Source organism: Zingiber officinale, chromosome 6B (genome assembly GCF_018446385.1).
Source record: "Zingiber officinale cultivar Zhangliang chromosome 6B, Zo_v1.1, whole genome shotgun sequence".
Classification (NCBI taxonomy): domain Eukaryota; kingdom Viridiplantae; phylum Streptophyta; class Magnoliopsida; order Zingiberales; family Zingiberaceae; genus Zingiber; species Zingiber officinale.
Window position 1 is genome coordinate 73,040,797 of NC_055996.1, and position 15,397 is coordinate 73,056,193.

Sequence of the window (15,397 nt, forward strand, 5' to 3'; positions counted from 1 at the left end):
AAGTCCCAACTTCAATCGATTGGGAAGTCTGATTTTGGCCTGAAAAGCCTGATTTCAGTACTTCAAGTCACTTCAAGTCCCAATAACCATTCCAAACCCCTTGGAATACATTTGTATACACTTAGGGGAAGTTTTCTTGATGAAAATAAGTATGGATTGGTTAAGAGAAATCAAAGTGAAGTTTAGGATAAGGTTTAATTTCAATTCTGAATTTTGGAACCTTAAAACTTTAAGCTTTGGTTTTCAAGAGCCATTAACCATTCCTAACCCTTTTGCATGCAGTTGTATACACTTAGGGGGAGTTTTCATGATGAAAACAAGCATGGTTTGGTTAATGTAAACTTAGGTGAAGGTTAGGTTGAGGTTTAGTTTCATTATTGAATTGTGAATCTCAAAACTTTGAGTTTTTGTTTTCCTAATTATTTAGAAACATCAAGTCATTGTTGGTGCAATGATAGAAGTTTGACCATGTTTTTAGAGGGAGTTACTCTTTGAAAACATCAAAATCTTTTCAAAGACCTTGGAAGGTGGGTTAAACCTTCATGATGAATTAATACTCAGGGTCGAGTATTGGGGAGCAATGGAAGATTGGTTATCTTCATTGCTAGGATGATAAATGCTCTCGAACGAGTATTATGGAGCAGATTACGGCTCAAGGGGGAGCATTAGGTTAATGAAGGGGATCAGACCTTCATTGGTAAAGTGAGAAATGCTCTTGGATGAGCATTGAGAAGAAGATTATTACTCAAGGGGGAGCATTGAATAAAATGAATGGGAGTTTCATTGGGAAGTTGACGAATGCTCTCGGATGAGCATTGTGAAGTGAAGTAGAGCTCAAGGGGGAGCGTTGGCGACAATGAAGAATATGAGATCTTCATTGTAGGGTTGTTAACAACATATGAGGTTGTAAACAACGTAGAGTTAACTCTTATGGAGAAGAGTTAGTGTTCAGTTTTTTATGTGTGACAAAGGGAGAGAATGGAAGATTAAGTTAGACCTTCATCCCAAGTAGGGGGAGTTTGCCCTCTAGGAAAGGGAGAGAACGAAGGAAACCTTCATTCATGCCTTGTCATGAAGAGATTAAAGATATGAGATTTAGCCTTGTGATAAAGAAGAGGTTAAGGCTAGATTTAATCTTGTGATTTTGAAGAGATTAAGGCTATGAGATTTAGCCTTGTGATAAAGAAGAGGTTAAGGCTATGAGATTTAGCCTTGGTATAAGGAAAAGGTTAAGGCTATGGGATTTAGCCTTGGTATAAGGAAAAGGTTAAGGCTATGGGATTGAGCCTAACTTAGAGGAATTGTCAAACATCAAAAAGGGAGAGATTGTTGGGGCAATTTCCTTAGGTCAAGTTTGATCAGTTTGACTAAGCTTGAGTTGAGTCAAGCTTGAGTCGGGATTTGAGTTTTGATGTTTGACAATATATGGAGATTGCTAGGGCGATCGTCTGGTTGACAATATATGGAGATTGCTAGAGCAATCGTCCGATTGTGGAGATGGTCAAGGGATTGTCCAGGTTGATGAGAAGACAAGTCAAGTGGGTCAGTGTTGACTGGAGACTTGACCGGGAAAGTCCTAACTGGAAGTTAGGCAAGAAAGAAATCAAGTAGGTCAAGGTTGACAGGAGGCTTGACTGGGAAAGTCCTAATTGGAGATTAGGCAAAGGTAAGTCCAACAGGAAGGTTGGTAAGAGTGAAAATCCAAGTAGGTCAGTGTTGATCAGACTTGGTGGTGAAAGTCCTGATAAATGAGATTGGGCAAATTGGAAAGTCCAAGTGTGAACTTGGCAAACGAGAAAGTCCTGGTAAGGAGCCAGGCAATTGGAAAGTCCAAGTGTGAGCTTGGCACAGGTTGTAAGTCCAAGCATGTGGTCTTGGCAAGGTAAGTCCTAGTGTGACTTGGCGAGGAGAACCCGACAACTAGGATGAGGCGGATGGAAGCTCCAGAAGGCAAGGCGTGAAGGATGGGAAGATATCTGAGGGACGCAAGACTAGGGTTGTAAATGAACCAAGTGTTCGTGAACAAGCTTGGTGTTCGGCTTGGTAAGAGTTTGTTTATGTTCGTTCAATATACATAAGATTAATTAAACAAACAAGTTTGAACGGCTCTTTAAGCTAAACAAACAAGCTTGAACACATATGTGTTCAGCTCGTTAACGTTCGTGAGCAATGTTCGTGAACAATGTTCGTGAACAATTCGTGAACAATGTTCGTGAACAATGTTCGTGAACAATTCGTGAACAATGTTCATGAACAACGTTCGTGAACAATGTTCGTGAACCATATTTATTAATAAAACTCTTTTCAATATGCTAAATAAACAATAAAATAAAATAAAATAAATAAATAACTTTAAATTATCAATCTTAATAACTAATCAAATAATTAAAATTTTCAAACAATCAAACAAGCTTGAATTGAGAGCTTGATAACATCTAAACGAACCAAGCTCAAACCAAGCTCAAGTCAAGCTCAAGCCAAGCTCGAACCAAGCTCAAGCCAAGCTTGAATTGAGAGCTTGATAGCATCTAAACGAACCAAGCTCAAGCCAAGCTTCAAACAAGCTCAAGCTCATAAAAAATAAACCAAGCCAAGCTTGAACACTCATTTCAAAAGCTTGGTTCATTTTAAGCTCGGCTCGGCTCGGCTTGGTTATCTTATCAAACAAGCTTGAACACCCCAAAGCTCGGCTCGGCTCGTTTACAACCTTACGCAAGACTGATGGAGGAGGCTAGAAGGCTAGTTCGAGGTTGGTCGGGAGTAGCCAAATGCTAGGCGTGCAAACCCAATAGGTCACGGTTGACCGAGAGTTGGGTTTGGGAAGCTGGACTTGAGTTTGAGTCAAGTCCAGGGTGTTCAATCGATCGGGCGATCGATTAAACAGGCTCCAATCGATCAGCCGATCGATTGGGGTCAAGAAATCGCGAGCACAGAACTCTCCCAATCGATCGGGCAATCGATTGGGAGCTGGCAATCGATCGGTCAATCGATTGGGCAACAGAAGCTCTCGTGCGGACGCAAGAGCACAGAAAGGCTCTGAATCGATCGTCTGATCGATTTAGGCAGTCCCAATCGATCGGTCGATCGATTGGGAAGTGACCGTTGCGCAGGTTGCCGATGATGGACGGCTGGGATTGCTGGGTGCTGACGTGACAATTGATTGGGGATGAATTGAATCGATTCGGAGCACTATTTAAAGCCTTGGCGGAGTGTTTTCTCCGTAGTTCTTCGCGAGCTTTCTCCTGCGATTTGTGTGTGATTCACCGGCAATTTTCTCCGAGCTTCTCCGCCAGTTCTTGAAGGCTCTTGGGGTGTATTCCCAAGGTTCAAAAGGCAACAACAAGCAACAAGTAAACAAGAAGAGAGTGTTTCTATTTGTATTTGTATTTCTTCTTCTTGTGTGAGTTGTTTGTGTGTGTGAGAGTTTGTACAAGGCTTCTCCGCCTTCGGCTGCGACCGAGAAAGAGGGTTTTCATAGTGGAGATAGCGCCGTGTGTGGATCCTTGGATTAGTTACCTCTTCTTGAGTTGGATACCAAGTAAAGTCGATTGTTAGCGTTGTGGTTGTTTTTATCTTTGTCTTTGTATTCCGCTGCACATCATCAAGACGCAACCGACGAACGCGCGACGAGTCGCTATTCACAGAAATTGGTACATATGTATAAAAACTAATTTTAGAGGTAAAAACTCTCAAACCGAATATCAAACCATACAGCATATCTAGGAGTTTATCCTCATAGGTGAGTGAACTCCTTACTCATCACTCAAGTCATTTACATAATCATCCTCACTACATCATGCATGCATAAAGCAAAGTCAACTCAACCTCGAATCACACTCACACACATCACACGAACACAATAATATGTGCTACAATTGATGAAACATAAGAGTGAAAAGAACACAAACATTAATCAAAATGTGGGGCAAGTGTCATCAAGCATGAAGAACCACGTTCACCATGGACAGAATGTAGCATCCAAGAAACACGTGAAGCATCAAAATATGGACAGTGAGCACACTGTTCTCCTTGAAATAGCACGGATAATGATCATCAACATCAAACAGCACAAGCAAAGCATTCCACCATATATCGTCGCCCCACTTTTAGCAAGTGGTCAGCTATCAACGGATTTATCTTGTCTTTACCGCGAGCCATTTGCTATGGACTAGATAGATCCTTATGGTGGATCTATGAACCCTCTTGGACTTTTTAGCAAAGCTCCAGCCATCAATGGATTTGGTGATGTCTTTATCGTGAGTCATTTGCTGCGGACCAGATAGACCATTATGATGGATCTATTCACCCTCTTGGACTTTTTGGTAAAGCCCCAGCCATCAACGGATTTGAAATTATCTTTACCACAAGTCGTTTGTTGCAGACTAGATAGATCAATAATGATGGATCTATTCACCATCCTCTCCCATGCCTCTCAATTTGACATCCTCTCACCATAAAAAAAATATTTACAGATCACACCCCTCACCATAGCAATTCACTATAAAAGTTACTCTTACCACCAATCATAGCCAAGATTTGCATGCATACATTCCACCAATCACAAGCCACAAACAAAATTTGCATGCATTCCCTCCACCAATCACAAGCCACAAAACAAAACTTGCATGGATGAATGTTCACAAGCCAAGAAACTTGAAAACTGGACAGTAGAGAAGGCTTGAAAAGTAGAGAAGGCATGCAGTGGAGAAGGCTTGAAAAACACGGACATCTTCGAACACTGGACTTCAAAACCACAAATAGTGGTCAAGCTTCAAATTCACGGACAATGAGCACAGTGAGAGTAGCCTCCATTTTCCTTATGTGCAGTCAACATTACACCTGTAACACCAGCCAAAAGCAGCATTCAACCTACAATTGATGAGCTTTATAAAGGTTTCAAGTCCACAAACCGATAAATATGTATTTGAACCTTCCGAAATAACCAATCAATATCTGGTATAATGTCTTGGTATCGGCACCTATTTCTAGCTTCCCAAATATAATAGATTGAGCTAGAGATGCCTAGATACCGGGCCTTCATCCTTCTACTGCCACCCTTGTAATGCCTACCAAAAATCTGATGTAACTCCTCAAAAGTATTGAAATTGTGCTTGATTTCCAACCACCGCTTCACCTTGCACCAAAGTTCACAAGTCACTGGACATTCGAAGAAGACATGTTAATTGGATTCCTCTTGTTGACAACACATGATGCAATCCTTATTTGGTTCATACTCCATTCGATCCTTGGTCCTCAACCTCCCATGAGCTCGCATCCATAGTATAAAATGATGTTTTGGCATTATTACCGGCTTCCACACCATAGATTTCCATGCAACTTCCGATCCTCTTGGCATGAAGAAATTATATGCATTTGTAACCCCCTTTCCATTTCCAATAAATCAATCCATCATCCTCATATTTGCCTCTTCCACGCCACCTGAAGCATCTAGTATCTTAGTTCGGATCTCCAATAGTCTCTTGATTAAAGGCGAATTTGAGTTTTTCTTTTGACATGTCCAAAAATCTGCACTTTTGATATAATGTTGACGCACCCACTTAACCCAAAGTGAATCCACATTTGCTTGAATATTCCATAATAATTTGGACAACAAAGCTTCATTCCATGCTAGGAGGTCCCTAAGGCCATAACCCCCATCATGTTTAGGCAAGCAAATCTTCGACCATGAAATGGGTGGATGCTTTGAGGACCACACAAATGTTCGGCATAGAGCATATATTTTGTCAATCATACCACTAGGAATAGGGAGCATAGAAAGCTAAAAATATTCTATACCTTGAAGAACTGTCCCCACTAATTCCAAGCGCCCAGCATATGATAGAGTGTGCTTAGGCCATGAGTTTATCTTCCTTGCAATAACTTCAAGAAGTGGCCCATAATTCGCAATCCTTAACTTCTCCACCACCAAAGGGATGCCCAAATATCTAAAAGGAAATTTTCCTTCTTGAAAACTCAAAAGTTGCAATAATCGGTTCTTCAAGCTTGTGTCCACACCCGCCATGTAAACTTGTGTCTTTGGCAGATTTGCTCTTAGGCCCGAGATCCCTCCAAATTGATTCAAGCAATCCACTAGGTGTTGGGTAGATGTCTCATCCACTCTACAAAATGGCATTAAGTCATCGGCATATACAAGGTGAGTAATACCAACTTCCTTACACATAGGATGAAAATGAAATGAAGACTTCATGGAGGTTTCCTTTAGCTTCCTTGAGAGAACCTCTATGCACAAGGCAAATAGAAGGGGGGAAAGTGGATCTCCTTGCCTTAGTCCTCTTTTCCCACCAAAAAAACCCATATACTCCGCCATTCAATGATATAGAATATGAAACTGTGGAGATGTATAATTTAACCCAATCACAAAATCGTTAGGGAAATCCAAAACCAACGAGACCGGCCATGAGAAAATCCCAATCAACCATATCAAAAGCCTTCTTCAAATCAACTTTGACCATGCATCTAGGGGAGATCCTTTTGCGAGCATACTTCCGAAGCAATTCTTGAGTTAGGTATATATTGTCCCCTATAGAACGTCCCTGAATAAATGCCACTTGAGCAGGGTCTAATAAGAAATCCAATACCTTTGAAAACCGTGTAGCAAGTACCTTCGATATTACCTTATAGAAGGCATTACAACAAGATATCGGCCTATAGTCTGAAACCCCAATCGCATGATCTCCTTTTGGTACTAATGATATCAAAGAGTGGTTCCACTATTTGAGGAGCTTGCTATGCTGAAAGAATTCCTGCACTACTGCCACAAAATCCTTACCAACAATATCCCATGAAGAAGTGAAGAATTTTGAGTTATACCCATCCGGGCCTGGGGCCTTTCCACATCCAATATCATGTAGGGCAACTTTAATCTCTTCTTCCTCAACCAACTTGCACAAATTCTCAGATTGATCTCTTGTGAGTTTCCACCCCATGAGTGAGTTGTTGTCCCATTCGACACATACCTCATTTTGGCCGAGTAACCCATGGAAATAATCAATAAACTCCTATGAAACTTCACCTAAGCTTGTGGTTTGTTCCCGATCCCTTTTCTTGAGCATAATGATAGCATTTCTCTTATTGTTTCTCTTTACCACATCATGACAAAACTTTGTGCACTTGTCCGAACTCCTCAAATAAACGTTCTTTGCCCTTTGTTGATAAAATTGTCTTTCTGCCTCCATAAGTAGAGTAGTTTTCTTTCTCACATGGCTGTAATCTGAGGGAATTGGACCACCATCAAGAATATCCTTTTGTATCTCCACAAGCTCATCTTTTGCTCTCCTAGCTTTCTTCGAAATGTGACCAAAATGATTTTTGTTTAACTCCCTCAAGCATTTCTTCAATCGAAACAACTTTGTCTTTAGGATGAATTGTGCATTGCCTATCACCGGAGCTGCCCATGAATCCCCCACAACCTTCAAGAAATCCTTATGCAATGTCCACATGTTAAGGAATTTGAATGGTCTATTTGGGGCGCAGTCCTTGGCTAGCGTATGAACAATAGTGCAAGAATGATCCGAAAGACATCCAGGGGTCGTAAACTCCGCATACGCATCGAAATATGCCATTAGCCAAAAGAGTTTACAAGAGCTCTATCCAACTTACAAGAGACATTACCATTTGACCATGTAAGGTGACATCCAATAGACCGAAGATCCACTAAACCACAAACTTGAGCAAAAATCTGCATGTCTCTCATTTCGTGGTTTGTAACCGGAGAACCACCTTGTTTTTCATGTATTGATAGGAATGAGTTGAAATCCCCCATGATCATCCATGCTTCAGAAATACTATCCCCAAGATCAGAAAGAGCTTCCCACAATGGCCTTCTTGTGACAATAGAGTGAAGACCATAAACAAAGGTCACCAAGAATCTCCTGCTAGAGATACGACAACACACGCGGCAATGTATATATTGTTCGGTGGTCAAGATTATATCCACATCTACCTTGTGCATGTCCCAAAGAAGAAGTATCCTACCATGGTTAGACAAATCAAAATTATGCGCATAACCCATACCTGCAAACCTTCGTTGTAATATGGGACTTAAAGAATCTTCATTGAGCTTTGTCTCCATTAAAGCCATAATTTGGATATCTCTCTGTTGGAGGAGGTGTTGCACTCCCCCATTCTTTAGGGGCTTGTGAAAGCCCCTAATATTCCATGCAGTAACCTTCATTAACCCCCTTTGCGGGTTGCTCGTGCCCGAAGTTGTCTCCCACAACTTGGTGCCAGCACTGTAACTCCAGCAGTCCCACTTGCGCTCGAAGACGTGGTTGACGGTAATGATGAAGTTGACGCCGTAGATGTCGTATTAATTGTTTCACTTGATGCTGTATTGTTTTGTTCGGCTGATAAGGACGAAGAGGAAAAACTACCCAAGCTGGAATGTGCTGAAAGGACAGCATTCTGTTGACGCTCCTTCTCTACTGTCCATTTTGCCTTCACACCAAGGTGATCCACATCTTTTCTCCCATTTTTGTCAACATCTTGGACAACAACTTCATTATCATGTTGGTCAACAACTTGGACTACCACTTGAGCAACAACGTCAATATCTACACTCCCATTTTGGTCAACATTTTGAGCAAAACATCAATATCTACATTCCCAATTTGGTCAACGTTTTGGACTTCCTCAGGAGCAACAACGTCATGGGTTTCACCTTCAATTTCAAAAGCAATTTCGTTCCCTCCATCAGTATGAGCCGCAAGATAATCAGTAGGCTCCAGATTAGGATTTACCCCAATGGTCTCTAAGTTATTACGCTCAACCAGTGTTTCCATATTTTGTTTTTGCTGCGCCGGCCTCCATTGTTGCTTCATTCTTATTCTCACCTGACCCTTTGTAGATTGTGACCTTGCCCTCCATTTTCGTTGCTCGTTGATACCATTTTACATATTATCTCTTGAATGATTTTTTTGCTGCCCTACTGATGCATCACTTCTACGACAGGTGTCCAGACGATGTTCCAATCTTTTACATACTTCACAGAAATCTGGTAGACTTTCATAGACGATACGGAGATCAACTTGAACTTCAGTAGGCAAAGTGATGGGAAACTCATACACCCTCTCTCCAATGGCCGGAATTTCCACCGGAAGTCTAGCATACTCCAAACAGTCTCTTGTACGTGTCAAGTTATCAGTGTACAGCGGTTTACGAACCTCCGATCCAACCATACTTAACACCTTCTGCGTCCAACAATCCGGCGGTAGTCAATGGATTTGAATCTAAGCAGGGAGAAGCGACAGTTTTTGTTAAATAGAAAACACTTTGGCATAATCTTTAGAAAAATAGGAATACCAAAGACAAAATATGGACTGCCCTTCAGAACTTTTTCACGATCTTCTTTAGTATCAAAACGGTATACTACCCACCCATTTCTGTGCAAGAAATATTTGTGTGAAATCCTCCAACGAGCGCCAATAATTCTCACACCATCTATCCCAGGGTGTCGGCCCATGAAACAACTGACGAGACAGAACTCCATTGTATCTTCAATGTCATCTATGTCATCATAATCAAAGGTAAGTCTTTCTCCTTTAGCTTCATATTGGTCCAGTGACATGGCGAGTTTCGTCTTTCGATTATCCTTGAAGAGACCAGCCCAAGACTTCCTATGAGATTGCTTGTCTTCCTTATCTCCATCAGTCTTGTTGTATACTTCCGTCAGATTATTTGCCACTGGGGGTGGTTGTTCCAACAGAGTTTCCACCACCACCTCCGACGATGATGGTCTTGGCACTCCTTGAGCCTGCCCTAGGGGAGGAAACTCCGACGTCCCATGTGGTAAGTCAGCCACATCAGCTGCATGATCCACCTCAACTTGATGACCCACCACACCTGCCACATAGGACCCATGACCCACCACGTCATCAGCCTTGCCATCAGCCACACCATCTAACTGAGAAGAAATGTCAACCGTCAGAGCCACATCATCATCTCTTTCCATATCATAATGTACAATAAAACCAGTGGTCAAATTAGCCGTCGAAATATCCATGTTGGCAAACCTTCATTCTTCAAATGACACCTTTGCATGTTGTTCAGTCAAGGGAGAATATTTAAATCTTTTTTCCTTTTACCCATTGCCAAGTGTCAACAATTCTCAAAGATCACCATTTAAGAGTGTCACCTATCCTTCCAAATTCAACAAGCCTCGCCAAGTGTCAACAATTCTCAAAGATCACTTTTTAAGAGTGCCACCTATCCTTCCAAATTCAACAAGCCTCAATATCTTCAACAATCACCGTTTAATATCACCACAAACTTTCCAAATGTCAACAAGCCACCATACTTGAAAAGTCACCGTGTAATATTGCCACCACAACATGCAATTGACCAATTAAGCATTACCGAGCGCCATTTAAGAAATTCCAAAAGTGAATGCACCAATTCTGAATTGTCACAATAACCTTCCAAATCTGCACCACTCAATTAATGCAAAGATCTCATGTAATTACTGTCAACAAGGCTTTCCTTTTCTGTAATAGATGGCCGGAGATGTTGTTCACCCCCTCTAGCGGGGACAAAGGTCCCAATAATAACTTCCACATAAGAAAAGATTTTAAAAATTAAAATCTTTTTATTGTGTTGTGGCCGGCCACCTAAGCTTGGGTTCAAGCTAGGGCCGGCCACCAACTCACTTTAGTTTGGCCAGCCTTAGCTTGGGCTCCAAGCTAGGCTTGGCTGGCCATCTTAAGGTGGGTAAGAAGGTGGGTATAGATGGGTATAATACTTTATAAATAAGAGGCTACGACAGAGACCGAGAGAAGGAATTGGTTTTGGTCTCCCGATGAACTTGAGCTTCCCGTGTTCGCCCCAAACACCCAACTCGAGTTCATCAATAATAACTTATTCCACTAAATAGTTATTATTGAACTATCGCACCAATCCCATATTACTATATGGGCTCCTTCTTATCATGAGTGTGTAAGTCTCCCTGTGTTTAAGATATCGAATGCCCACTAATTAAATGAGTTATTGACAACTCATTTAATTAATATCTAATTCCAAGAATAGTACCGCTCAACCTTATTGTCATGTCGGACTAAGTCCACCTGCAGGGTTTAACATGGCAATACTATGAGCTCCTCTTGGGGACATTATCAACCTAGATTAATAGGACACAGTTTCATTCTATAATCAACAACACACCATATAAATAATACTATTTCCCAACTTATCGGATCTTTTGATTTATCGAACTAAATCACACCCTTTGATAAATCAAAGAAATGAATATTAAGTATATGTGTTTGTTATTATATCATGATTAAGAGCACACACTTCCATAATAATAAAGGTCTTGTTCTTTTATTCAGTCAATATAAAAAGAACTTACCTTAAATGGTCCAGCTCAATACACTCTGAGTGTACTAGTGTAATTTTATAGTCAAGATAAATTAATACCAAATTACACTACGACTATTCCAATGGTTTGTTCCTATCCATCTTAGTCATGAGCAACTGTTTATAATTTATAAAGAACTGATAACATGATCTTCTGTGTGTGACACCACACACCATATTATCTACAATATAAATTAATTGAACAACTACACTTAGCTTATAAATGTAGATATTTGACCAATATGATTCTTATTTCTAAGTAAATGTTTATACAAAAAGTTAGGCTTTTAGTATACATTCCAACAATCTCCCACTTATACTAAAAAACTATGCTGTCATATACTCTGTCATACATCTTATTCCCAACCCTTCAACATGCACATCAAAAGCTCTTGCCTTAAGGGCCTTAGTGAAAGGATCTCCCAGGTTATCACCTGATGCAATCTAGGAGGCAGCAACTTCTCCTCGTTATACGATGTCTCATATTGGGTGGTACTTGCGCTCTATTGTGTTTACTTGCCTTATGGACTTATAGTTTCTTCGAGTTTGCTTGCTACTGCACCACTATTATTATAATAAATTGTAATAATTTTTTGGCAAACCAGAAATCATGTCTAAGTCCATCATGAAGTTTCTTAGCCATATAACTTCTATGGTTGCCTCAAAGGTTGCCACATACTCAGCTTCTATGGTGGAGTCCGAAAAATATCTATGCTTAACACTCCTCCATTGTTATGGCTTTACCTCCTAAAGTAAACACAAAACCCCGAGATCGACTTACTATTATCCCTATCTGATTGGAAGTCAAAATCCGTGTAACCCACAGGGATCAAATCATCTGTCTTGAAAACTAGCATATAATCTCTAGTCCTTCTCAGGTACTTTAATATATGTTTTACGGCAGTCCAGTGTCCTAGTCTTGGGTTACTTTAATATCTACTAACCATGCTTATAACAAAACAGATATCTGGTCTCGTTCACAATATAGCATACATTAGGCTTCCTACAGCTGAAGTATAAGGAACTACCTTCTATCTCTTTTGATGTATTCGGAGACATCTCTTTAGATAAAACTACTCCATGTCTGAAAGGTAGAAAAACCTTTCATGGAGTCTTGCATGCTAAAGCGAGCTAGGATAGTATCGATATATGAAGCTCGGGATAAGCATAACATTCTTTTATTGTGATCCCTTATTACTTTGATCCCGAGAATATGTGCACATTCTCCCAAGTCCTTCATATCGAATTGCTTGGACAACCATACCCTTACTTCCGACAATATTTTGATATTGTTTCCAACTATCAAAAATGTCATCTACATATAGTACAAGAAATACCACCACGTTTCTATCACACTTCTTGTATACACAAGACTCATCCGGACACTGAATAAATCCATACCGGATGTTCCAAGACCTTGAAGCTTGCTTCAGTCTATAAATAAACTGATTGAGCTTACATACAAGATGCTCTTTGTCATTTTCAATGAACCCCTCTGGTTGCTTCATATGGATACTTTGTTGGTCCCCGCGGGTGTTTTAATGTGATCAACCAAGTTGGTTAGGTCCTGCTTTGTGTTTGACCCCTGTGTCTGAGTGTGCAGGAGCTTAGGAGCACAGGAAGTCGAGCGGAAGACGCAGCTAGCGAGAAGGACGGCACGGGAAGGGAGCCGACGGGCTCGGTGCGTCCAAAGGACGAAAGAGCTGCGGAAAAGTACACCGGTGGGTGAGAAGAACGTGCATGATGTTCGAGGGACGTTAAGCTGGGAGAAAGATTGCTCGAGGAGAAGGCCGAAAATTGGGTTCAGGTGAGCCCTATTTCGGTTGGCCGGAATCACCCAAAAGAGCGAGACTTCGGAAGACGAAGCAAAGAAGCAAGCAAGCTTGAAAAAGCTGCCAGCCAGCTTGGAGGCGCCTCCATCAGGCTTGGAGGTGCCTCCAGCTTGAAGGCGCCTTCAATACCTGTTGGAGGCGCCTCGAACCTGGCTGAAGTGAACGTTTGGCTTTTGGATAAAGTTTTATCCACTCTCTCGATGGAGGCACCTTGGACCCCTATTGGAGGCGCCTCGGACATCCGAGATAGGATTTCCAGAGGCTATATAAAGGCCTCTGGAACTAGGAATTAGATATCAACTGTTCCATCATCTCTATAATCAATTCCTAGCAATAGTTCTGAGCTGTAAGAGTGTAAAAGGCTTCTCCACCTTCAGAGAAGGAGATTTTTCTACTGCGCGCTTTTCATCGCCCTGGATTAACAACCTTCTTGGTTGTAACCAGGTTAACTCCCGAGTCTCTAGCTTTATTGTTTTTAATTTTCTTATTATTGCTATTGCACTTTCGAGTTGAAAAATCCGAGGAGGGTAGTTTAAATTTATGCAGGCAATTCACCCCCCTCTTGTCGGCCTCCGCTGCACCAACATGCTTTCTTCAAGACTCCCATTAAGGAAAGCTGTTTGGACATCCACTTGCCAAATCTCATAATTCATATAAGTAGCAATAGATAAAAGAATCCGGATAGACTTAAGCATGGCTACTGGTGAAAAGGTTTCCTTTTTTAACAAGCCTTACTTTGAAAGTTTTCGCCTTCCCGTCTGTTCCTCTTTTATATTGTAGGCCTATTTACACTCAATGACTTTTATACCATTTGGTGGTTCTACAAGCTCCTAGACATTATTAAAATACATAGATTCTACTTCTGTATTCATTGCTCTTTGTCAAGATGCTGCATCTTTATCTTGGAGCGCTTCGTCATATGTCCGGGAATTAGATTCATGTTTACCAGGGATCTAGTCTAAAGACTTTCCCAAAATATGAATCTTTCAAGTTGTATAACAACCCTCCTACTACGACGAGGCACTGTCTGTAATTGTGCATCATTTGTGACTCATGTTGTAGTTTCTTGTGGTATCTTATCTTGTACTGTTGGTACTAGATTAGACGTGTCCTTTATTATTTCCTTAAGAGCAAATTTACTTATGGGCTTGTGGTTCATTACATAGTCCTCTTCTAAAAATCGGACATTGGTGCCAACAATGACCTTCTGATTTTTAGGACTATAAACCTCCTTTCATTTTTCTAGGATAACCCACAAACAAGTGAACTCCTGTCCAACTTATCAGTGTCTCCCTTCAGCACATGTGTTGGACTACCCCAAATCTGAATATGCTTCAGACTAGGCTTACACTCATTCTATAATTCTATGGGAGTAAAGGGTTCTGACTTAGAAGGTACTATGTTCACTTCCGTCTCCAGAGTATATCCCTAAAATAAATTTGGTAATTTTGAATAACTCATCATTGATCTAACTATTTCCATAAGAGTCCTATTCCTTCATTCTGTCACACCATCTTGTTGGGGTATGCCAGGTGCAGTCAGTTGGGATTGAATCCCCACTTCTGATAAGTGGCTCCTAAACAATCCTAAGAGGTACTCACCACTACGATCTCACCGTAGTGTCTTGATACTTTTACTTTGACATTTCTCCACATCAGCCTTGTATTCTTTGAACTTATCAAAGAACTTGGACTTGTGGTGCATCAAGTAAATGTACCCGTATTTCAAATAGTCGTCTATAAAAGAGACGAAATATTCAAAGCCACCTCTTACCTGGATAGTCATAGGTCCACACAAATCAGAATGAATCATTTCCAACACATCTTTGGCTCCCTACCCCTTAGACTTAAAAGGCTTCTTCGTTATTTTTTCTTCCAAGTAAGACTCACAGGTTGGAAAGTTTTCCACTACCAATGAACCCAAAAGTTCATCGGCTACCAATGAATCCTACTCAAGTTAATATAACCTAGCCTTAGATGCCAAAGATATGATTGGTTCATTTCCAAAGGTTGAGAAAGCTTTCTCTTATTAGAGTTAGAAGATGTGTTATTAATTTTCATTTGTAGTATCGTGGGAGTTATTGGATTATAAATTGTCAATCAACGTACCAGAACTGATAACTTCCCTATTTTTCTTGATAACAATTTTGTTATCAAAATAGACAGAATATCTATCCTTAAATAGTTTTAGAAACT

General features: G+C 40.7%; 1 protein-coding gene across 1 annotated transcript; it reads right to left on the reverse strand.

Annotated features, from left to right (window-relative positions):
* Nucleotides 1-7,019: 7,019 nt before the first annotated feature.
* Nucleotides 7,020-8,194, reverse strand: LOC121991112. The gene is made up of 2 exons (XM_042545136.1): nucleotides 7,621-8,194; nucleotides 7,020-7,501 (listed from the first exon to the last, which is right to left on the reverse strand). The coding sequence occupies exons 1-2, from the start codon at nucleotides 8,192-8,194 to the stop codon at nucleotides 7,020-7,022; spliced, it is 1,056 nt and encodes a 351-aa protein (XP_042401070.1).
* Nucleotides 8,195-15,397: the final 7,203 nt, after the last annotated feature.